This window comes from Acanthaster planci, linkage group LG06 (genome assembly GCF_054643075.1).
Source record: "Acanthaster planci isolate LZ-2023a linkage group LG06, COTS_SCS, whole genome shotgun sequence".
NCBI classification, from domain to species: Eukaryota; Metazoa; Echinodermata; class Asteroidea; order Valvatida; family Acanthasteridae; genus Acanthaster; species Acanthaster planci.
The window spans coordinates 20867779-20893876 of record NC_141782.1 but is presented as its reverse complement, the minus strand read 5'-3'; the positions used below and the strand labels follow the sequence as shown (position 1 = coordinate 20893876).

At 41.6% G+C, this 26098-nt stretch overlaps 1 protein-coding gene across 2 annotated transcripts in view; it reads left to right on the top strand.

The window, feature by feature from the left end:
* wdr89 (WD repeat domain 89) overlaps positions 1–26098 on the top strand; it is a 62720-nt gene that overhangs the window by 29244 nt on the left and 7378 nt on the right. Inside the window, exons 5-9 of one of the 2 annotated variants that reach the window (XM_022248619.2) lie at positions 2403–2452; positions 9423–9525; positions 20587–20650; positions 23044–23067; positions 25228–25359. In XM_022248619.2, the coding sequence (XP_022104311.1) occupies positions 2403–2452; positions 9423–9525; positions 20587–20650; positions 23044–23067; positions 25228–25359 (373 nt within the window). The remainder of the gene's footprint in view (positions 1–2402; positions 2453–9422; positions 9526–20586; positions 20651–23043; positions 23068–25227; positions 25360–26098) is intronic. The other variant, XM_087137875.1, reaches the window with a different exon arrangement.

Below are 26098 nucleotides of genomic sequence, written 5' to 3'. Positions count from 1 at the left end.
GGTGCGCCTCCTGAAATGCCTTGGCCCAACATGTTATGTCACAGGAAAAACCTCTGTAGGAAAGGAAAGGATGTATCTTTTTTTTTCGTTTTTCTCTGCCAGTGATTCAAGGGGCACGACATCTTCCATTTGTCACTTTTGAAGCGTACAACTCATCTACATGTACTGACGTTCTCTCGCATCAGTGCTCTAAGCAGTAGTCAAGGTTTTATTTGATTTGATGCTGACTGGCATGAAACCCTGTGACATCCTTCAGCTACCAGGGGAAGACAAGAAAAAAACTAGGGTCAATTCCTGACCGTGGATGTGGGTTATATTTGCAAGGGGCCTCCTCACCTTCAAGTAGTGATTCACGTCTTTGGCGCAAGGTGCATTACTGGAGTCACTTCAGGAATTTTGCACTCAAGTGACACCAGGCAACCACAGCGGTTTTTTCAAGGTTTCTGGGCTTGTGTCTACAGGCACCAAAACTAAGGATGCAGTCCCTTAAATCATGGGGTTTTTACCTGATTGCGAATAACGTGTACTGGTATCGACCAGTACTGCTACAGCGATACATATAGTAGGAGGCTTCACTTTGGCACATGTACCAGTACATGCACATATACAATCATGTACATGGTTGGTCTACAGTACATGTACATGCACCTGACTTACATTATTGCTTACATGAGACTCCAAGGTCAGAAGCCTCATCGAAAATTAAGAAGCTGGAACCTTAATCTAGACCCAGGAATAAAGCCAGTTGTCAAGGGTGCTTGTCTTACGTTTTTGGTACACATACATGTACATGTATGTTCGATACGTGGACAATTACATGTATTTCACAAACAAAATATGAAATAGCAAAAATTATCTAAGACTATCACAGTAATTTCCTAAAAATCTGAGATTGTTTTGCTCCGGCTTCTTCAGACAAACCTTGAGTGGTGAGAACAGTATATCTTATGACGACCAAGGCTGACGCTCGGCTAAATGTTATAAACTCCTCCTTAAGGTGTTGAAAGAAAATTGTGCCTTATGAGAAAAAGGCCCTTGAGGTTCAGACAGACACACATCCCCCCCCCACACACACACACCATCATCTGGGGACTGTACATGAGAGTGTAATTTCGCGGTAACCTCGCACGTGAGAACGACAGGTTTTGTCGCTCAGAAATGACGTTATTGGTGTTAGTGGTCCAAGGATCACAGGAGTGTGCTAGCATGGCTAGTGTGAGACCCGCGTGAGAGAAATGCTTTTATAAATGAAATGGGTCTTTAAAGGGTCTCTCTTGTTGGTTTTAGATTTTTAACGTCTGCATCTGTACAGCCGTTCGAAGGAATCGCAGAAAAAAAAAACATTTGAACGGCCTATTCACTCTTCCATGATGTGTGTTACTACGTGGTTAATTGGTCAACTGTAATCTTGCTAATTCCACTGAATCCAACAGCATTCAGAGGCTGTTGCAATAACTTATCAGTCAGGGTACACTGTGCCCAGATAACTGCGTGGTACCAAGTCAGGTATCATACTAATTCACAGCGCTCGGTGACGTTGCTCAGTGCAACGTAGCGGTCATCCACCATTGCTTTTTTGTTGCATTCGGTTTGATCGCCATTTCGGCTACATTTACATGTTGAATTTCATTCTGTTAGGGAGTGTGTCTTGTGAAAGAACTCGGGCGTCGGTTTTTAATGAAGCATCAGCAAGCAAACTATCCATGCTGCAAATAGTCACCTGCAAACCTTGGTTTTTTTCTCACAGTGATGCGAGAGAGACTGAACAATGCGTTTTCCTTGAGACATGTGCCATTGGGCTCCCTCCACTGATTATCTTGACTCGCCCTTCCATCAAATTTTCATGGCACCTTGAAGTTTTGAGAATTCGTTTTCTGAGGCAGTGCATGTACGTTCGTGCTGTGAAGCCCACCCAATATATCAAAATGGCGCATCTTTGATGGCACAAACGCTCATTGTAGGAGTTCTTTCATGCAGAATTGAACTATTGGTGCATGTACACGTACGGTATGTGGACACTTTTGGCACGACTGACTGTCTCATTTGAGACTTGAATTCTTTCTTATCTTCTGCTTCTGCCTCATCAATGCAGGAAAATTCCCACGTAGGAATGAGGTCAGTTGGTGAGAAAATACCCCAGCTACGCTTCTCTAAAATAATCCATGAGTTTTTAAATCCAAGAGTGTAACAATTTCTTGGCCTTACGTTACATTTACATTCAATTTCTCCATCCCTAAAGATGGTTCAAGGAACACAGTGGACAGAAATTCCTGGAGATTACACCTCCCTATTCAAACTGTTTTACTTCATCCCTGTTCATGTCTTGACTGACCTCTGACTGATGAGGTGGACATCCGATGAGCGGGAATCTAATCTCCGTACTTTGTAACGCTAATTTGCAGGTGCTGGGACATGAGGACTAAACGAACAAGAGCATCACAGGTGTACACAGGTCAGTTGAGTTAGTAGGGGTAGAGTATTTACAGATCCATACAGGCAAGGCTTTGTGTGTGACATGGTTAACCCTAACCCCCAAGGGACCATTGAAATCCTGCATAACCTCGTTGGGTTCAGTTAATGTAAGTTGGCCGTTAACATCCTGCATCAGTTTTCACGTTCAAAATCACCCCGGTGTCTGTGTGTAAATTTACTGTTGTCTGCAAACGATCGTCAACGAAAATGTAAACTTTATCAAGTGTGAGCAGTGAAATCAGCGTTTTTCAATCACTGAAGAAATTGGATGATTTTGCTTGGCAGAAAAGAGCAAATGTAATCAAAATGATAAATCTGATAAATAGCAGTGGCGACATCTATATTACCGGTGTTTGAAGAAAATGGAGCTGTAAGACTTGTGGCCTTCATGCATTCTCGTGAGTCCATTTTGATTTACACAGTCTGATGATAAGCCTGTAAATATTTGATTTAAAAGAGAGAGAGAGAGATGGAGGGAAAGACGTGATATGCGCCTGGCACTTTGTTTGTCATCTGGGGAGACGGATTACATTTGTCCTTATTCATTAAGTAGTCCCACTGGAGGACTGCGGGAGAATTTCCTACAAATGATGCGTGCGTCAGGCTGCATCAGCCGGGGATTACATGCGGATGTGCTCTCCGGAACCATCATGCTGTCAAGTTGCTCAGAAAGAAGCCTTGTTGCTGTCGTCACCACGCCCGTTGCAAATTACATTACTGCGCAGCGTCGTTTGAAAATGGAGAAAGGGAAACGCAATCTGCCATGTAGTGCTTTTCTACATGAGCTGTCACTCTATTGATCTTTGGCTGGAGAAAAAAAATGCTTGGTGGAGCGGCACAACCGTGAGGTCGGCCAGAGTCGCCCCTCTTTCTATGACACGCACAGTGTCGTCGACAGCTAAAACAACTTTCACCCTGCTCCGTCACATTTAGTCATGGCGCTGAGTTGGTTGGGGGGGAGGTGGGGTTGATGAGAGAGATTAGAGGGTGTCAAGTGAAAATGCATACATTGATGATTTGAGATGAGCCAAGAATCCTACCTTCAACGATTGTTAATTATTTTTTCTGTATGATTCATCAAGGAAATTATTAAGCGCTCGCAGTTGCCGACGGTTTTATTCCACAGCAAACTTGTCTGAAGTGTGGCATCATTTGTGGCCGAAGAAACTGACCTTTTACATGTAAATTGACAAGATATCACAACTACATGTATAGTCACTTAAGTTGGACGTCACAAATGCTGTCCCTTGGTGGTCATACCTGTGCATTTGCATTGTACCAGTACATGTACAGTACTTGTATGTTAAAGATTTGTGCAACATTTCTTTCTTTTTTTTTAAACTATGGGACATGTTGGCAAGCAATACTTGCTGAAATGCCTGGCCATTTCCCAGTGCCGCTCACGCGCTTTGCACAAGCACAACTCCCAGGTTAAACCCTCTGTATATGTAGAAACTCAATGGGAATCACTCAAGTGTAGGGATGAGTATAGACGTCATGCGGCAGTGCATACAGAATTCGCCACAACACGTACATATGTACTTTAACATTCTCGATGGTACATGTACAACACAGGAAATCCCTTTGCAATTAGACATCATCCAATGTGAAGTGGTGAAAAAAACAATTTGCAAGACGGATGACTGCAAGGCAAATATAAAGTGCCTTTTAATTCTCTGCTGGCACTGGCCACTATATAAACAGAAGTGATTTGGACAGAGAGTTTGGTTCAGTGCAACGTGATGCTTCTCAAAGGATTAATAAGAAGTACATGTAGGTGGGTGACCACTCTGTCCTTCCAAACACTTTGACAGAGAGGCGTTCGTGCATCTTTGGCAGCTGGTTAAATATAGGCACAGTACAGATCACTGCCATCACAAAGCCGCATAATCTGGGCACACCCAGTGCACAACAGACTCGCTGCCAATTAGTGTTTGAACTTAACTATGCTCGCCGCTATTAAAGACAGCAGAGTTCTTTTGAGTTAGGTTCACTGTTTGTCAAAATTGGTTTTTCTACAAAATTAAACAGTAGATGAATAAAAAAAAGAAGGTGTCTTAATTGTACTTTTCAAACCCTTCCAAAGAGCCACCAAAGTATAAAATGGGTGTTTTACTTCCATATCTACGTCTAGCAGTACGTACATGTGTATGTAGTTTTGGGTTTGTTTGGGAGGGAGGCAGCGAAGAGGGGGATGTTTGTTATTGTTGATTTTTACAGGGAGCTGAATTCAAAAGAGGGATGAGTGCCATCCTTTAAGCTCTGTGATGACTTTCGTCAGGGCTTCCACCCGGACATCGCCTGGAAGATATCTACCTGTAGGGGTCATCTGCGCAATACATGGCTGGGCTACAAGCTCCCGTCTCAGTAGCTGTGGCAGCTCGTTTGCGATCATTGGGCCTGGACGGCCCTACGTCCCCCTTGAATTCAGAAATTCATCCCACAGTTCAGTTCGCGCCTCACTTCGTGCTTGGCGATCCTGTCAGTGGCTTATCTGTGGAATTCCTTCCCCGCTGGCCCTCATGTTTCCTGCCCGAGACACTGTTCCTTCATAATGTTGATTGGTCTCCTGATATTTGGCGGCTGCCGGAGCTTTTTCCTCATGTCAGTGGCCTGAAACCATTCTCATCACCTGTTCATAAATGCCGTGTACATGTATGTAAACGACATGGCTTGGACACTATGAATAGGAATAATACATTATGGAAAGCTACATGTAAGCAGTAATCATCGGAGCCCTCAAGATCATCTGCATGTATATCTCTGTTTGTTTATGTGTTGTTTGTTTTGATTTCAGGAACTCAAGAACAATAGAAGTGTTAGCAAAGAGACCCCTCCCAAAAACCTTTTTATAGCTTTGGTCAAAAATGCCAGTGTGTCAGACCCATTAAGATTTCGTTGACGGCCATGTGTCTCTGCGGAGTCTCTGCCTGAGGTTTTGGTGCTGACTTCAACATGCTGCCCGAGTACCGTACATGTAGCTCCTCTGGGTACCAACTTCCCCTCGTGTCCATGTATGATTGCAAGCCATGCCCTCAAAGCTGCTGAAATTTTATTGGCCAATGTTGGGTGTTACTTATTCTTCCTGAAGTCCAATTGGTGTATCCCATCCAGGTATGCACATGTACACGTACATTGTACACTGTACAATGTGGATTGGATTTTTATGTGCATCTAGATATTTACATGTAAATTGCTAAACCCCATGTCCTACATGTATGTCATAAGTACAGTCATTTTTATCATTCTCAGATTTTTTTGGCCCAGTCAGAAAGTTAAGGCTATGGCTGGTAATTGCATGTGTGGCTATGGGAGATACTGGCTCACCTCTGGCAGCGGCTTCCCATTGACATTATGTTTAATAGGGAATCAGCCGGTTGATTCAACCAGAGCTGTCATCTGTGTTAGATATCAAGGCCATGCATGCTAGATTCGTGTTTGGGAATGGTACTCCAAGTTTACATAATCCTTGAATGTAAGACCAGGTGAATATGGAATTAGATGTACCTGTTACCTGACCACAAACCACGGACAAGAAAATCATTTTGGTTGGAGCAGTTAGTCGGTAGCTGATATTGGGGTCCAGTCCTGGGGGAGCACGCAGGGTTTGTTTTAATCATGTACATGTACCAATTTAAAATTCTTTCACCTCCAATTTTCCAGCAGTGGGCCTGTGCCTCCTCTCCAACTTTGCCCCACCCCCATATCCCCAGTTCACTGATTGATCCAGGAAGCCCAGTGGGTACCATGGTTCCCCGCCCCCCTCGTTGACAGAGAGACTTTTTTGTCTCTTTTTTCTTTCTTTTTTGGGGAGAGGGGGAGAGGAAGGGAAAGCAAGGGGGGGTATATTTGTGTCCCTTTCAAAAGGACAGCCTCCAATGTAGCCTCACCCCTCATTAAGGCCACAAAAGGTTACTTAAACATTTGTTATCTTTTGGCCAAAAAACAACTTCTGTTCTGTGTCTGCCCATTCCCGGTTCAACTTCTACCTGTCCTTTCTTTAATACTTGGGGTAGGCTTCTCCATTATCAATCCATTGGATTTATTGGGAGCGTCTGCATGTGATACTGTGGGCCTTTAATAGGCATCTTGACAGCAGTTCTATTGTAAAGATTGACCCGGCAAATCAAGGAGGAGCTGTGATTAAACGGTGCACCCCCCACTTGCCTGAAGAGGCATTGTACATGTACAGACAGTACCTGCATGACAGAAGCCAAAAAAAGATGAAAGACCGAAGATGAGATTACCTAAATTACTGACAAGTCTTTGATTTCAATGCAAAGTCAAGCGTTTGTTCGTCACTGAAGGTTTATTGATCATGGCTGTTAAAATGGTCTTGTAAAGAGATTGCGGCAATGTCTTATACAGGAAACTGTGTGAGAGGGATAACGGTTTGGGTCTACACAAAGAGGTGCAAGAGTGCTTGTGTTTGAATTGTACATGGAAATTAGTTTTATGGAGATTGGAGGTTTGAAGGAAAGATTGGTCTTGTCATTTGCCGATAGAAAGGGCTGGCAGTGTCTGGATTTTAGTCTGTGATGTAAGCTCTGGCAAGCTCTGTGCATCCATTTGTGTGTGTTTACTTGGGAGCTCGGCTTCACTTGTAGATTGGGAAATGCCAGAAGTTTATGCAAACTGAACCTGAGAAAGCGAATGACCCCAGGGGCTTGTGTCTTTCCCTCGAAAGCGCATGAGATGTTGTTTGTTCAAACACACTCTGAACGCGTTGTCGGGTATGACGATGCAGCAAATAGCCCCACAATGCGTATATCTGCACAGGATTGTTTGTGTCTGTAGCGCAGACCAAAATTGAGAATGAGCTTGTTTCAAACAAGCAAGGTCACTCAGGAACAAAGCACGCATGCGAGTTGGCGTAGGGCTGCACTGATAGGGTGGGCCTCGTATGTGGGTCGGAGGTCATTCAGATGCGCATGCTTTATTTTAGACGTGCTGTTGGAATATGGAACTGGCTCATTGGTGGCATCCAGTTCTTGTCAGCAAACTTGTCAGAAATTGGAAAACCAAGACCTTTTTTTCATTTTCCTAGAAATAAAAAAAAAACCTTTTACTGTCTTGTCTAAATAAGAAAATTAAAAAAAAAATGATGGTGGGCTTGTAACATACTTATTTAACATTACATGTACATATTGGCATTCTGTCACCACTGCAGAAGTGCAGGTACTTCCATCATCCACTGTCAGCACGCACTCAAGAATGGCTCTTCCCATATTATTGTCTCATTCATTATTCGCTATCTTCCTCTGAGTCATTTGTTTGTTGTCAATCCAAGCACAGGCTACCCCACCCGCGAGAGAAATAAGTCTCGTAACTTGGCATCGTTTTTCTTTTGGGTGCAGTTCGGTGAAGTCGTTCACCGCAGCTCTGCTTTTACTCGCCCGATTACTTTCGGTTGACAGATGAGCCTCCCTAGCCCATGACTGATTACAGTCCTTTATTTTATGGACTGAAAAAAACAGGAAAGTGATATTTTTGCCCAAAACAGAGAGAAGGTACCTGCATCTTGGGAAAGCTGTAATGGAATTGGTCTTAGCTGGCTTCCACATGTGTATTTTTTCTTTGTTTGGTTTAGTTATGTAAATTCATTTGTTTGTAATGCTTGTACATATGTATGTATTTTCTGAGGTAAAAAAGAATCATTCCTTTTAGCCCATGATGATTAGTGTTGTTTCAAATTTCCAGGATTGGAGAAAAGTAAATGGCACGTTGAAGGAAATCACTCTTAAATATTTTGACTGTACAAGTGGCAGAAAGCCTACATGTATCTCGGGAACTTTGATTACACATGGGTAGAGGTGGAAGGGGAGTTTTCTCATTTGGCTTATACTGTGAACCTGATAATAAACAGGGGTGGCTGTAAAGCATGACATTAAGAGGGAAAATGTACGGTAGAAGACTTTATTGCTGTAGACACATTCGGTAACCACGGTAACACTATCACATTTTATCTGGCCCCCGTCTATGGTGTTTAGCATTGTACTAACTGTTGTACAGAGCCACTGTTCTGTGACATGAGCTTCTTGTGAGACCCACCTTACTTTTTGCCATTGAAGGGGGCCATTGAAGGGGTCCATCAGGAATACAAAGTGAATGGTTTCTGTATTCACCACAGGCTTTGTACATAGACAAAAAAGGGAGCTTTTATCTACCAGTATACGCATATTCACCAGTCTTTCTTCGGGCCACATGCCATGGCCGTTTTCCAGTACTCGACTTCGTCTCCTTCTCAGGCTTCGTTCCCAAAACCAATTCCCAATTGTGGGCCTGAAGCGTACATTGGATTACTGTAATTTTTGGCTTTCTTATATCTTGCATGTATTTGATGTTCTGTGGCACTGTTAGACTGATTACTGCACTTACTGCTTCAAAGCCAGCTCGTAAAAAAAACAGTTGAAGCCTGAGACAGAGCCCAAGTTGAGTATTGGAAAACGGCCCATGTCTTTGCTTGTTTGCGTGTGCCTTGGAAAGGGCACGTGTACTAATGTAGTACAAGGAATTTCACAAATCTGTTGAGTGCTTACTTGAGCACTGGATGCAGGGTACCAGTGGGGCTCATTCGGTATCCCAACCTCTTAAACATGAAACGCTGTAGTTGAATTCCAGGACGATTTCTGACGTTGACTGTCTGAGGAGACAATATTGCTGTAGTGGTGTCATACTTTGCACATTTGCACAAACCTGACGTGCGGGTGGATTGGCCAAGTCGCAACACCCTATTGGTTGAAGGCGCATGTGATTTGTGCAAGCCACCCGTCGACACAGCTGCAGTAATGGCTTCTACTGTACATGTACATGTATGTGTAATGCTGGTCATTGAATTACATGTATCAGTAGTCTATTTTCTCGGCGGAAATAAGTGCTTGTATTTTCTAGCAATGGTAAGAAATTTACTGCTAAAACCTGTGAAATGTTGTTTTTCTCCCCTTCCACAGGCATCGAGGGGAACATGTTCACAAGCTTTGACGTGAGTTGCAACGACAGAATTCTTTGTGCTGGAACTCAAGCACAGGGAGATGATGCTTATTTGATATTTTGGTGAGTCCTTTCAGCAATACGTTTGTCTTGAAAATTTGTCGTTGAAGGAACGATTATGCCTATGGTAATAAGTGTATAATTCTGTGGATAGCAGAGCCATGTAGCATTGGGTCTTGCTGATAATCTGAGAAATTGTTAGTGTAAAAGGAAACAAAAATAAAGAAAAGGAAGAGACAGCATTGTCAAATCTCACCAAAAAAATGTTCTTTCTTTTCTTTTTCTTTTTTCTTGTTTGTTGTCGCCAGGCAGCCACACACTTGTCCATTTGTCTTGGCAACAGCACTGCTTTCTCAGCTGTAACTATGGGCATGATTTGATTTTAGACTCAGAGAGGTTTATTTTGGGCTCTGTGTAAATCAGCCCCATCCATTAGGTCCCTCTCTGTGATGGCAGTACAAGTTGTGACAAGCCTAGAGTTGATTGCATGTTGCACTCAGTGCGGTCGTATGGTACCTAGAGTACACTTGGTAAATTCACCTCTCACTTAGCCCCTGCTCCATTTACCGGGACACTTCAGTAGTCAGATACCAAGTACTTGTAGTGTGGAGCCTGAAAACAACAGTACATGTACATATACAATGTACATGTACATTGTACATGTACCTCAATATTCTTGCCATGCATTTCGAGTTCCACTTCTTGTTTCTCGAGGCATATACATAGGCTCTAGAGATGTGCGGTTTCCGCTTTCAAAGAAGTTTCCAAGTGAAGAGCTCGTGGAGAGAGTTGAAGAAGGATGTCGACACGAAGTCTGTTTACTACATGTTTTTTTAAATGTCAGCATTTCCACTGAATTTTATGGATGAGAGTACAGGACTTGACCTGTTAAAACCCGTAGTGTGGAATGGCACTGTGTCATGTTTGCTTGGAGATAACGCAACGTTTTTGTTTTCATTCCATGAACTGGTGATGGAAAGTCATAAAATTGCAGCAAAACCAATTTTCTCTCAATTTTTGCAGTCAAAATTAGTTTAGACGGTCTTTGTTACCACTTACGTAATTTTTTGGCTTAACATCTTTTACATGTACGCACGGTGTGTTTGCTACCAGTACGCTGTGGATTGTTGGTTTTTGCATTGAATACGGCCGTTTCACAATAGTGCGCCTCCAAGAGTTTGCAATGCGTCGGCCAATCAGAGTGCGCGAAATTTGTCGACCCAATGGGCGTTTAGAAAGGGTTGACAAATTTCGCGCGGTATGATTGCCCAACGTATTGCAAACTCTTGGTGGCGCACTATTGCGAATCGCCCGTATTGTTTTTGTCAAAAGGGGAAGAAAAGATGATTGCAGGCTCTGGTACGATTGTTTATCATCTAATCATGTGAATAATTTCTGGATTACTGTACATAACTTGTATGTGCAATGTACATGTAAACCAAGATACATGTACATGTATCTTTAATAAGAACATGTTGAAGAATTAGAATCCGTTTGCATTGTGGAGATCAACTGTGAGGTCATTCAGGCATTGATCAGGATTGCTTGGAACTGGGGATTAATGTATTTTCCTCTTCTTGAAAGCATTACCAATTCTGCTGTCCTATTAAACCTTGTGGTCCGTAATGCAGTCCACTACTTGTCGATGTTTGTTTGCCGAGAGGCTAGGAACATTTATGGGCCTGCCGATACAGCACAGCCAACGGGATATGCGCTTACGATGTAGATCACCGTTGGCTTGGGCAAGAGCCCATGCTCCCTGGGGAGCCGAGAGTTTGAGTCGGCGTAATCACGCTCGCCTTGTTGCCTTTCACTATAATGCATCAGAGACAAACCTGACGACACTGCCTAATTGAAACGGAGGGAATTGAATCACTGTCTAAAGACCCGAGGAGAGACAGAAATTTGGAGTAAGAGGAAACCTGATAATGGGGAGATGAAAAGGGAAGGGTTGTGTGCTGAGATTGTGGGGGTGTGACAAGCGTGGTTTCTAGGAATAAAACATTGGCTTGGCTTAATGAGAGACTGTAGGGAGCTCATCAACATCCGGTCTGATTGTGTTCCTCTCTTTCCCATGTCATTGATCGGAAGTATAATCAGGTTAAACAAAAATCTTATGTACCGGTACAACTCTTGCTCTCAGATGCAGAGGAAGCACCTCAGAAACCTTTTCAAATCCTGTTTTGAAAGTCTGGCTGTGACAGGATACGCTTGTATTTACAAAGTACCTACACTGCTGGTGGAAAACACCGGCACATGTACGTGTATTTGATTCCTCTAGGATATTACGGTTGCAACAAAGTTTCTGTAGAGTCAGGAATGCCATTTATTCAATTAATTTGATATGGACTATGTGTATTTGATGACAGGGTTCCTGCGGCCTGGAAAAGTCATGGAAATTTGTTTTCATTTTCCAGGCCTGGAAAAGTCATGGAATTTTGTAAAAATGACTAAAGTCATGGAGAAGTCATGGAATTTTTCAAACACTGCGTGTGATTTCTATTATCAGAAATACATGTGTGTAAAACGAGTGATTGATTGATTTATTTATTTTACATCTTTTGACATTAAAAGAGTAAATCAAATAAACAAGGGCTGAAGAAATTGCATTATTGGGTCATGGATTTTTATAGTTTGGTCCTGGAAAAGTCATGGAATTTAATTGTCCTTAAGGTGCAGGAGCCCTGTGATGATTTTCAGCATTTAGAAACTAATCAAGATGGTCTGGCCTCGCTGTGGTGTTACATACTATGGTTGGTGCCCAAATAGCCCCTAAATGGAACCGTGATAGACTTGCCTTGAAACCAGACATTACATGTACCTCTGTATTAAAACCAAATGAGCATCTGCATTTGGGCACTTTACCAGCTGTACATTTGTGTGTGAATTGGCCAAGAAACAGAAATTTTAGGTCTACTTTTGAAGGATGGCGAGGCATTTACACACAGTGTAAGTGCACCTACCTCCTTCGACAAAGACTCCAAAACCAAACCAAAAATGTGGCTTAGCTCACATAAAAAAGGGAACACAGCGATGATAAAGTACCGTATCATACCTCGACGGAAGGCATTAACTTTTTTCTGACATTGCAGCCACCTGCGATATCTGACACAAATTGAAGTCAAACTCCTTGAATAAGATGTTTGTCCCGTCTCTTGCGCCCCAGGCAACTGGCGCGTCTCGCGACATACGAGATCCCTGCACAAGAGCTGAAATTAATCTGCATTCCCTTTTCAATTTTTGATGAAATGCAAGAACTGACAAATATCACTCGCTTACATTGTGAGATATTACAAAAGCCACCTCGGGGTACAAAATGAGGAATCTTTTTTTGGGGGGGGGGTATGTACAGAAAGCCAGAGCTGATACCGAGTATTTTGAAAGCTTTACACACAAATGAACAGATGATGCAGCTGCATGGTTAAATTTAATAAGATACGATTGCCTTTTCTACAAATTATTTTTGTCTCTGCTTCGGCACGCCGAAAGCAATGTAAGTTGATTTTCTAACCCTCTGTCCTCAAATACTTTGAAGAGCTGGAGGGGCAGAAGAACGTCAGACATCAGCAACACACTGTACTTGCCTGACCAAACATAACCATTATTGACAAATTTAACACATTCTGCAGAAGGCCTGTGGAGAGTTGAACAGGAACGCTCAGCGGAGGTCAAACAACCTAGAGTGACCAATGGGACTAAGAATTGATTGCATCCTTAGGAGTGCGTGCATAGACATGATAGAGTTAATACGTGCACATACATGTACATGTATAAAGGTAGCTTTGCAAAAAACCTTCGAATACTTCTGGCTTCAGAATGTACGTACATGTACATATATTGGAATGCATATAGGTCTAGCTCAGATTGATTGGATTGAACATGGTGTGTTAGCCTTAGGTATTCATGTACATGTATGTATCTTTCTTTTTTTTTTTGTCTGGCAGACTAGTAATAGCCTGAAGGCCAATGCAAATTACATGTACCGGTATCTTGAAAGCTCTTGACACTGTTCAGTGTGCCCCTAGAATGGTGGTTGTTGCTTAAGCAACAATTGCACTGATTTACTGTCTGGAAAAAGAATATTATCCTTACAAGTCCAGGGAGGGGGACTTTTGTGAAGGGAACTTCTAAATTTGAATGAATTAAGTGTTTTCCAGAAAAGTTAGTCTTTAGGCATTTTGTTTTTGGTTCTGTTGCTGTGGTTGAGCTATGAGCTGACCGTGCTTTGTGTTTCATTGCTGGTTGGGCCACAGAATGTGTGAGACCCCAAGGTGGTTGATTTTGTTGTCCAAAACCAGTCAGATTGTCATACATGTAGCCAGAGGGTCTGGTGAACAGGCACTAACAGGAGCTCAGTATTGGCCAAATCAGTTCTACATGCATGCCTGGCTCAAGTCCAAATTAAAGAATACACCGCACACTGGACATGTATATTCAAAGTAACAAGTGCTTTAAAAAATGTTTGATTTGGAAACCAGTCTCTTGAAGAGCAGTAAGTGACTAGCAGTGTTGACGTACATGTACTCATCCTTGAGTACAACTCGAGTACTTGGCCCATTCTCAACTCTCAGTGCTCAAAAAAAGTGCTTGGCTTGGACTCGTCCCCAAACCTGGCAGTTTGTATTCTGTACTTGATTCCTGTTCTGGTAAAAAAAAATCTAGTATTTTCTGTTTTTGATTGTAACAACTTCAGAACTGAAAGTCCTTTTTCACGCTGTACATGTACATTTGCTTATCTTTTTATCACTTCTCTGATAATCGAGTCTTCAAGATGGTGAACTGAGTGCTCGTGATATATTCTATTACAGTTGTACATATTCAAAACTGCCATAATTCTCATGCATGCACACCGGTGAAGCATGCTGTAAGTGAGCGTGCTGAGAGTGTTTTTCATCTGGGAGAGTCCAGCCAGCCGCCGTTGGCATGTTATACTAAAATCCAAAATGTCTGCCTCATTTGGCCCGGACTCAATTTTCAGTACTCAAAAAAAAAAATAATAATTAGAGATATCAACAGTCAGAAATCATAAACAGGAATTTGGGGATCTTGAAGAATGTTTTGCCAACAGACAGAAATGCTGAACAACACGTACACATTCTGAGGTTCATGTACAAGCACTACCTACAGTGCTTCTAATGTACGTAAAACAATTTATTAATCAGGAAGGAATACTTAATTTGTCTTACACATGTAGTTTGTACATTTTTTATAAATCAAAGTTCATTTGGTACCTATCCGTCAAGGATTGAGATCTTCAACCTGTGTTGGGTTTTAAATTTGTCTTTTGTTAAATGCTTATAAAAATCAGGGACTCCAAGTGAAATAAGCTCTCTCCTTAATTCATGTGTTTGTTTCTAGATGCACAGGATGTACATTGAACTAATAGTTGCAACATAACTTCAGTTGGTTTTTTTAGTGTACAATTTGCTCGTACTCGGCCTGTACTCGACTACTCATATACTCACACTTGGTCCATACCTGAATCCTGAAAAACTCGGCTTTTGATTTTTGGCCCAGAACTTAACGCAGAAACCTTGGTGCACAGATTTTGGGACTCATGACAACACAGATGATAATTAAGAATTAGCAGGTGGTATGTGGGGAGGGGTATACCAGTTTGTGTAATTTACACATGTAGAATTGACTTTCAGGGTGTGAGCCAGCCAATATCCCCGTTAGGACAGGTGCACTTTCAGTAACCAGTGTCATTTCAGACTGAAAAATGACACTTTGAACTTGAAAGTATTGGTAGAGGGAAATCTGCCTGTAAAGAAACTGTGTAACATGCAGAAGATGGTCTTTTTAGCAGATGTTAGATCTTACATTTTCCAGAAGACTTTATTCATTTTCAAAAAGATGTACATGTTCATGCGTGCACAGTGCACATGTACATGTACACCTTACATGTATACAATGTACATGTACTTTATCTTACATGTATACAAGTTTGGGAGCTTATTTCCATACTCTTACTTTAAAATGGTGTATTTAGGGTTTTTGTACCATTTATGGTCATGTATTTTCCATTTAAGTCGTTTGCAAAAGAACAAAATTACCTCCGAATTTTCCAGGGGACGGGGGGGGTCTCAGCACCAAGGGGGAGGGGTGGAGATGATCACACCCCAGTCAAAAAGTGGGAGGATGCACATTTACAAACGCCAGGTTACACCTCTCCTGCATTCACACCCACGGATGTACATGAACGTACATGTACATGTAAGGTACTTTGCTTCTCGGGAAAAAGCACCAGAAATTCCAGTACTATGTACATGAACCACACATGTAGGTTGCACTTAGATAATCATGACCTATTTATTGTGGACAGTCATTTGCCTCTCCCCTCCACACTCGGTAGGGGTAACACTGCACTTTTTGCCAAAATCCCCTCTCATATTCAACCACCTGCTCTCATCATGAGGAGGGCCGTTTAGCAAACACTTCTCCAAATTAAATTCAGATTGACATTCCTACTGGGGTCATATCAGCTGTGTTCGCACTTAGTGCCTGAACGCCTCCTCCGGCTTCAGCTAGTTGCCTCTCTGCATTGAGCAGCAGATGAACTTGGTTTCTGTGTTTCTTCAGTTGCATTGCCAGAAGGGCTGTACACATCCCAGGGTCTTGGCCAAGATCCTGTCCTGGCACCTGTTGGGTTTGCTTGCCTGCCCAGTCGGCATCTTGATGAAGTTCCTGTCATGACTTGAAAAATCTCCTTCTCATACCCTCTCCAGTCCTCAATAATTTACCAGAAGGTTTGGGGGGATTTTTGCAGACTGGATATATGTCATGTTCATGGCCCACTAATATTTTATGTGGGTCCTTGCATCGCTTGAAAGCTGAATTACCCGTCATATAATATGCTATTAAGTTCCTACAGTCGTAGAATTCTGGTGAATTCATGATACCGATTGAGGTAGGGTTGTGTGAGTGTGTGCAACATGAGAACGCTAATGAACCCACCCCTTGTTTGTAATTACAGCTGTCATGGTATCTCAGATGCGACCATCTGAATTCAGTGTCACGCCACCGTCCGTGCTGCTGCACAAGTGTTATGCATTCATGTGTTCCATGACTTCCAAGCCCCTTCGGGTCGTTCCGGCTGCTTTGCGCACTTGCCTGCATTTATGCACGACCCCATTTTCGAGTTTAACATGGACTCCAAGATTTTGGGTTTTTTTGGGCAACGGTATTGGAGTTCAGGAGGTGTTTTGGATGAAATTTCCCCAAAATCCTGGCAAATGCTTTGGATTCATTAAATCCACACTTGCATGTAAGGTGCGTAATGGATAGATGCAAGACTGGAACTCATCCGCTGTTGTCCAGCATGGGCCTTGATTTCCTGATTTGGTGCAGTGGTCCTTCGTGTACATGTAATGTTGGCTTTAGGAAGTGATGGATTTTGTAAGATTTCAGTAATGAACTTTGCTCAATTCAGTGTGTGAGTGTGTGAACCGGATGTTTTGACTCTGAAAAAATGCCACAAGTCTGCATGTACATGTACGTTCAAAATTACTGGTAAATAAAATATCAGACTAAATGTGTTCACAAGCTTGTTGAAAAAAGATTTACTGGTACTTCATCAGTTACGCTGCGCAGGAATTGATTTAAACATGGTATCTTTCTGGGGCAAGTATTAAAGACAGACTAGCCTCATTACTGAACACTACTCAGTGCATGAACTTGCCGACCGGACATGTTGCTTCTGAAATGCCAACGGCCAGTGATTGACAAATGCAGTTGGCAAACCTGGGCATCTCTGTGCATCTCTGCCAGTTGGGCCGGGGATGCTGTTGCCATGGCAATCTGGCACTTTACAGCACCCGCGGGAAGGTGGGAATTATTGATTTTTTGGCTGTTATGTTAAGGCGGGAGGAGCTGGCGATTGCAGTAGGTTTTTTTCCCCCTCCACTCAGGAGGCTTCCAGGCTTTGTTTTTTTCTCTTTTGCCTTGATGGAAGGAGAGGTGCACATGTCGCATACAGTGTACTACGTGTATGAGTAGCTCAGACGAGAGCAGTTCAAGTCTTCCATTTGTACAAGGGTTCAGTATCTGCTTGTCTGAACCTACAAAACCCTGCTTTTGGAAGCCAACGGGGTACATGTACATGTATTAGTGTTTCTGCTTTGTTTCATTTCCGGCCTCTTCCACATACATGTACATGCGTGGTATATACATTTGCAGTCGAAAGTTTGCTATACGCTTAACCCGGAAGCATTCAATGACAGTTTTAAAGACTTAACAGATTCCGGGCAACTTTTCTCTCAAGCCGATCAGCCAAGATATCTACTGTATTTATATAAACCTGTAAATAAAGTACTAAGGTACATGTATATTATATGTTTGGATTGATCAGATGCACCAGTAGTAAAGAAAATGTCGCTAAAAGTACAAATTCGAAAATTTTGATCAAATACATGTACAGTAACTCAATATTATGCAGACTCCATAAAGACTAATGAAAGCCATGTTTGATTCAATATTTCGTTCTTTATTCAGAACATCAGAACATCTTCAGGAAAGTACATGTACAGTACATTCAAAGTATACCCAGTTGTGCTTTTGACTACCTGTTCATGTTCATGTACATGTACATGTCTGTACAGTACCGTACATGTATTCGCTTAGTAAAACAACACTTCACAAAATTAAAGTTAAGCAAGACTTGCTGTTAAGCTTTCTATGTACGTACTTATAGAAATTACTGTAGACCTGCTCATGCTCAAAGTACTAGTATCCTACTAGTGCATGGTATTTATATAACATGAGATTAAAATAGAAAGGAATATAATTTGAATGATACCGGTACCTTACATCCAAAGAGGCTAGGAACTTCATGAAAGAAAAACAAACCAAATTATGGATCTTCACTCATGGTGATTTGAGAATTCCTCGTGAGGTAATGGAAAATGTTTGTGAATGGCACAGGATCGTACATGTGCTACGTGCAGGTGTTTGACAGTCCCTCTGAAAACTTCAGTCTGACACTCACCTGAGCAACCTGTGGACCAGAAATACCTGGACCAGTAGATGGCCAGTTCTACTCCCTAATGTGACTGGATCAACACAAGTCAGTCCCGATCTTGTTTTATATCCTTCCAAATTTGGCATTAAAACTTTAGAGCAATCTTGAGCCTGTTGTTCCGATGTACCAATATCAGTCAGTTTGGTATTGTGATAAGGATGGACACTATTGCAAGTGGAAAAGGCTAAGGTGTCCCGTTGATTTACATTCTGCAAGATTCCTTCAAAGTGTACATGTAGCTGCGATGAATTATTTATTCTCTTTGACACAATTTTTGTGTATCTTTGTACTTCTCGTCAGTGTACGAAAACCCTTACACACTTTGGTTAAATGCGTTGAAAAGTGCACACTTTTAAAGAATCAAAATTATCCATGTTTTCCCTGACAATTGAGGGCGCTGTTGCTGTGAAATCATTTAGAGAAGACAGGTTCAGCGCATAGGTACATGTATTTCAGTTCAAATTGTGAACCGAGAATTTACTAACTGAAAACATTTCTGAGAGAGGGATTGATGGGTTCTTATTGCTATGCACATAAACAACAATGAGTCGGCAAAGAAGGGAAAACTTAGTGCAGGAAAATCTACAAAAGGCAGGACTTTTTTGTGTACAAACCAATGTAACATTGAGGCTTCTTCCTAAGATGACATCACGGTTTTGCTAATGAATATGGAAATACTCATTAGCATAAAAACCAAAAAAGCATTAAAATGCCCTTGAAATAGTGAAACCAAAGTTGAAAATAAGATTTATTGAGGCACAAAGGTGCATTTTACAGGTTTGTAATCAAAAACATTGATCACCTTTAAAGGCCTTTAATTCATTGTGGCTCTGGTGGGACTGACAAATTGTTTTGTTACTGCGGAATAAATCTTCTACAGAAGCTGGCAATTTTGTTGTTTTGTTTGCTGGCAAATGTACATGTACTGGTACATGTACATTTACGGTATGCATAAATATACATGTACATGTACATTTCTGTGAAACATACCGGTATGCCATGTTGCCTTTCTCTCTTAGAAATGTGTAAACTTTCAGATCGAAAGGAAATTTAATGGAAACACACAGCAAAAAGCCTTGCATTTTAAAATTGTTGCATTGTGGTAACTTATGCAATAACTGGAGAGGTGTAACTTAAGACGACAACCATCTGCCTCCCACTTGGGCGAGTTCATGCTCCTGTGCCTAGCCGATGATGGATCAACCCATCAAGGCCCTGGCTGCAGGAGACAGAGAGAGAGAGAGAGCAAATGAGGAGATGGGAAGGATGAAGAAAGAGATGACAGAAAGGGAATGAGGAATGGAAAGATGGAGAGGAAGGAGGCGAGAAGATGATTAGACTGGAGGATCGGAATTATTGTTCTGAACGCTAAGAATGTGAAAGCTTGATGGAGTCATGACATACACGGTTGTGGTTTCATTACTTGGAACCATACTGTTGACATGTATGTACTCCCCAGTATTCGTTGTAGTTTCTGGCGGAGCGAGGATGTCTTTGATGTTTTGCGGAATAACAGATGAGAAACAACGCCCACGCAATAGTTGTTTTTATACTTTTGAGGTTTTTGAAATAAAATGAAAAGAAAAATTACTCAAGCCATTTTTTCCCCCTTTTTTGCGCATGTGTAATGGAGAAAAAAGATTCTGATCTGGAAAAACAAGTAGCAAATAATGTCCACTCCAAAAGTGCACAAAAATGACAGAAATTTTAAGCTTTGGAGCACAGAGCTCGGTGCTCTGTTCTTCATGAAATATCCAGGTACTAGTACATGTACTTTTTTTGCCCTTTCTAGCACTACTTATCTTCCTACTCTGTCCATCAGGTTTCCCAAACTGTCTGTTAGAGTCCTTTGACTTCACATGACGTTTTTAATCCTTCAAACCTCATTTTGAAGATAATTTCCGTTCACTGACAGCTCCCGCGAGCCTCACGCTAATTAATTGTGGGAAGCTCTGTGCTGTTCCTCTCCTTGGTTGTCAAAGGGAAAGACTTTTTTCATATATTATGGGGAAGGGTTTTGTCTCCTGTTGTCTGATATTGTCCGCATTGTGTAGCGTTCTTCGTTGCATTTGATTTTGGATGTTTATGTCTCTGTTTCATTGCAGGGACTGTCGTTCGACTAACCTCCTCGGTGCATACAAGGAATCACACTCGGATGACATCACCCAGGTAAATATATCCAGAATATGGACTGCCTGGCATTTGTTGATGAGATGGGCAGAGAAAGCTTTGAAGGCTGTCTATTACACATCCTGACATGTATTGTCCGTATGTCACATTAATTGCACCTGTTTGAGTAGCCAAAATCCATTCGTTTGGCTCCCAGGCTCAGTGCATCACCAAACGTATAATCCCAAACATCCCCATAGTCACTGTAATAAACTGTTTCTATTCCTGAAAGTGGATGCTAAATCATTAGTCCGGCTTCTGTTACCCGCAGGTCCAAGCAAAACTGTACGCTTTCTTCGACGCAAACTCCCCGGGTGTCTTTGCATCGTTTCATGTTGTCCGAGTTAAAAAAAAAAAATTACAAATAAATAAACTTTAGTATGTGTGTATTGGTTGGGGCATTAACAGAGGGGAGGGGGTATTGTGTTATGATTCAGCTACATGTAGCAGGGAAAGTCGTTGCCGCACATCTACATCTGTCTATCCCTTTGGTTCCCCTTTCCTACTCATAGTCTCGTTTGTATTTGCTCATTCCCCGAGTCCTGTTGCGCGTGGTCGTGCACCGTCTTGTTGATACAGCAAATGATGTTTGCATTATCAAGAGTAGAATGGCTACTTAGCCTTTGGTTCAAGGAGTGCCCCCCCCCCCATTAAACAAACCGCAGGGAAGTGATTCTGCGCTCGGTGTCACTTCTTCGCGCCGTTAGCACTATACACTGCCTCTCTGGTGGGTTCATTTGTGGAAGGATGCTGTCCTTGCCTCATTGGCTGTTTGTTTTTGTAGATGGTGGGTCGCAGATAGACAGTAAGGTGTAGTCAAAGACAGCCTCTTTATGAAAGTGGGCTGTCCTCACATGTGTCAATTAAGTCTGACAATATTTCATATTCAAACATACTTTCAATTGAACTAACCACATGTATTTGGGGAAGTGGTAATTGATTATGGTACTTTGCATGTAGGAACTGCGTTGCGTACTGGTGTTGCATTTTCCCTGAACTACATGTACAAATGCATGCTTGGTGTTGAACAGGAATTGGAAAGAGGGGGGGGGGTCGGTATTTAATTTTCCCCAGTGCCATGGTTCTTGAGTGAGAAAAGCATGATGCCATATTTGAATCGGTGGTCTTTACCCCAAAAACCGTTACCCCCCAAAAAGACACGGAAATGGGTAAAAAGTTATACATTGCAAATGGCTCTGGTGTTCAGGAAATCTTTGATAAAGTTTTTTAGCTTTGTTTTGGGTTCATTTTTTGGGTGGGTGAAAAATGGGGTAAAGAGGAATTCTCTGGAAAGATAGTTAGAAATTTCTAGACTGGAAAAGGTCCGGAAAAATCTGGCATTTGGAGAAAAATCCTTGGAGACATTATTCAAAGTACAATATGGTACTGGTACATCAACATTTGTCGTCTGGCATCGTTGTGAAATTGATACTCACCTGAGGATGAAAGCCATGAGGAAATTGAAAAAGAAAAATTTAATTTACGAGCCTTTGGTTGTTTTGTTCTGCGTGTATGTTATGGAGCTCGTGGACTTGGAAAATGTTATGCCTTTCAAAACAGTATGATCACTTGAATCTCCCTGGGGCCTAGTATACACAAGTCAGGAGCATTTACGTAGCAGTCCCAGTAGTCAGACTTGACAAGCAGGCTTGGGTTAATCAGTGCTTTGACTTGTACGCATCTCATTTGAGGGTGATGCGATCAGGCTTCTGTCTCGGTTATTTTAACCTATTGGAAATCTGTACTGAATTTGTACTTTTATTATTTTAATTGCTTAAATTCAGGATTGAATCTGTTTGCTTTCTTATTTTATCCTTTCTGAAAGTCAAAGTGTGTTGATGCTTGGTGCAAATTGAAATGTGAGTTTATATAAATGAGTGGTGTCACAGTGCACACAAAAATTGCCCCAAAATGGAAATACCAGTACTTCACTTCAGGCAGATTTAAAGTTAATGTTTGGTGAGGATGTCCGAATATACCTTTTTCCCCTGCAAGTTACGGTTTGCGTGTTCTCAGTCCCTTTGAGTGGAAATTGAAAGTCTGCATTGTTGGCTTTGATGCAACCTTCTGATTGGTCAGTTTGTGAAGTACCTCTCTGTGTGCTGGGAGCTGACTTTTGACCATTCCACTCCTGAGGACTACCAGAGCACACCGGTCAAAGCGTTGAGTTCACACTAACTGTTATCAGAACCATACTTCTTCAAAGTATCTATCCACATGGTGTTACCACAAGCCCTCTCTTTTGACTGTTTGTTGAGCATTCACTTTCTGGAAAGAGAAATCATTATGCTGATTGCACATCCATGTATTTATCAGTATTTCTGGTTCATGAATATTCATTGCTTGTTCTGTTTTCTCCTCTCCTGGTCATGTTCCTTGACTTATGCCAACAGCAAAACCCATTTGTCATTCAGCAGGTACTTTTTATATACCAACTGTCGTTATCATTGTCATTCTCTGCATGGCTTTGAGTGCATGATTAGTAATTTCAGCCCACGTGTGCATGCTTACATTCCTCCCCTTTCTATCCCCTTGCCCCTCCCCCCACAAAGATCATGAAAAGAAGTCTGCAGACGAAGAATTATTTTTGATATTGATGAGAAGACCATGCATCGTACCTGTAGGTGCTACATATGTCAGACTAACTCTACGTACATGTATACACATTGATATGATTCATTGACGTGTATAATTTGCCCAAGTTCCTAATTATTGTTAGAAGTTTTCTTTAGAGTGATGGAAACGCTCGGAATGTGGTAGTAGGGTCGAAACAGTTTGGTAGACAAGCGAGGCATTCCAAAAATGGCCTCTTCGATTATCATTAGCCCTTGGATGTACACAGTACAGGTACATGTACATGTACCATTTCATGTAAACTGCAGAGTGCATACATGCTCATGTATGAATATGAACAAACCCTTATACATGTACATGTACATGCAAGACTTGGTCATTGCATAAACCTTGTACCTTATATTTATCTGACCAAAGCCGTGCCATTTTCATTTCTAATTGATGTGCATGTCTAATTGATGTACATTATTAATGGATATATACACAGTGTACTTTCATGGTTGTGTATTGGCGCATGATCGAAGTGCTACTAGGCTTTACAACCGAGACCGCCAGCGTGGTAGAATTGCATTTGCCCTTAATCTTCCAAATCTAAGCTAATGCAGTAAATTAATGGTGATTTCTCCATGCTTGAAGAACGTTGAGACATGAAGCTTTATGGATACCGTAGGTGAAATAACAGCAGAGCCTGTCCACTGTTCCTTTTACATAGAAGTTGATGCTCCTTGAAAAAAAATGAAGTGTAGAGAATGTGTCACTGATATGTACAAGTTTACTGAAGAGTAGAGGGTTTTAAGGATTTTGGAAGGTTCTCACTCTGCAAGAATGCCAAAGGAGTTGGGGCTCTTCCATCAAATTGATAGACATTTAGACATTGGACTTCAAGAGATTGAAGTTTATTAATGGTGGAAACAAGTGCCAAATCTTGATTGTTTTTTTGTCTGTTTTTGTCGCCGTGTGGTGCATGATAGACCTAGGAATGTGCCTACATACGATTGAGTACTGCTTTTGCAGTGTCAGATTTGTCACATGTTAAGCTCGGGGAAAAGTGTGTTTTAAATTAAAGAGGAAAACTCTTTGTATTTGTAGCGACGCTTACAGTTTCAGAAAGAAGCTTCCCAAAACGAGGCTTTGAAATTGAATCGAACTTGGCAGCGCAAAGTTCATCGCAATTGCAATATTGATAAAATCATCTCTGCACAGAACACGAGGCATAGTGGCAAGGCGTGGTTTTTTTGTCAATGTTGATAACATCTTGTCCGAGATGTCATGGCTTTGTAATCTGTGATATCTCTCTCGGACGCCCCTCAAAACAGCACTCTGTGTTATGCTGCCTGCACCTCAGAAGATTGTTCCTGTCGTGTCACTGAAGCTGTCCCCTTATATCCTTTATTATTCCCAGTGTAGTTTGTGAAGCCGTGTTGTGTATGGGTAAAGACCTGCGTTCCTGTTTAGTAACACAGTTTGTCAGTAATTTTTTTTTATATCATCATGTACATGTACTGGTATATTTGCCTTTTTTGCTTTTTTTTTTAAAGAAATTATGCTCTATCTTTAATTTTGATATTTATTTTCTCATAATTTTGGCTGACTTCAGTCTATTGGTGTATGCACATACACAACTTATTTACTGCAAATTTGTTGGTATGTATTTCTTGAAAAATGTGAGAAAACTACACGTATGTTTATTTCATTCGCAAAATATTTTCTGTGGTGAAAATGGTGAGACATTTTGGTCATTAAGAACATGTACTTTCTCAAATAACAGCTTATCAGCTATCAGAGTGCATCTAAATCCCTTACTTCTAGATCTAGGTGGAAACCAGTCTCACTGGTTCTCATACTGTATTAGCCCTCATTAAGATGATGTTCCGCACAGCTGAGTGGGCATTTGGGTATTCAGGCATGAAGTTCATGTCTGAATGCCCACGGTGTGTGTCTGAAGCCCCATCTCCATAATCTGCCTAAGCCACATTCATCATCTTGGTCCATCTTCTTCGCAGGTGAGGTTTCACCCCAATAAGCCAGAAAGCCTGGCAACCGGGTCGACGGATGGCCTGGTCTGTCTCTTTGACATCAGTCAGAGTAGCGAGGAGGATGCATTAGTCACCACCCTGAACTCAGAGTCCTCAGTGGTGAGTATGGAGGACAAGATGCACCACCCTGTAGATCCTTAACCGTTACCAATGTTCAGTTGTTATTGGATCAATGCAAAACACAGACAAGACAAAGTTTTGTATCCACAGAATGCAAAACCATACCGTTGTTTTTTGAGTTTGTTTTTTCAAGCTTACATGAATTACCAGTGTGTGTGTGAAAGTTGAAGGGATTTTCGAATGTTGTTTTTAATCCAGTCATCTCTGAAAATGTTTGTTTCATGCAAAGGTTAAATGCATGCATTCTAACCATTCCCAAGTTTTAAACTGCCTATCTGGGATTGGCGTCCCCATTTGGAGAAGCATCCAATGCATGTGGGAGGCCAAATGTTGATTGCACACCACAAACAAATGAAATGCAGAGTTGCATAATTAATTACCACAGAGTTAATTGTCCAGAGTCCCCTGGACTGTCAGGTGCATATCTTTGTTATTTATGACCTCTTGTTGACAATTTGATGCTTTTGACACGTGCAGATCATGGTAAAACTTGATGTGTCTGTCAACATATTTCAACTGTACTGTACATGTAGTTTCCATGATACGCATGTACTTAATTTTATAGGACTCTTTAGGTCTGAAATCTGCTAAGCAAAGATACTATTTGCTTCATGTATAAAAATGGGTTACCAGCCACTGTGGGAGTTTGTTTTGCGGTAGATTCATGCAGCAGTTTTCTTTTGTGATTTTTTGAGAACCTGAAATGAACCATGAAGAT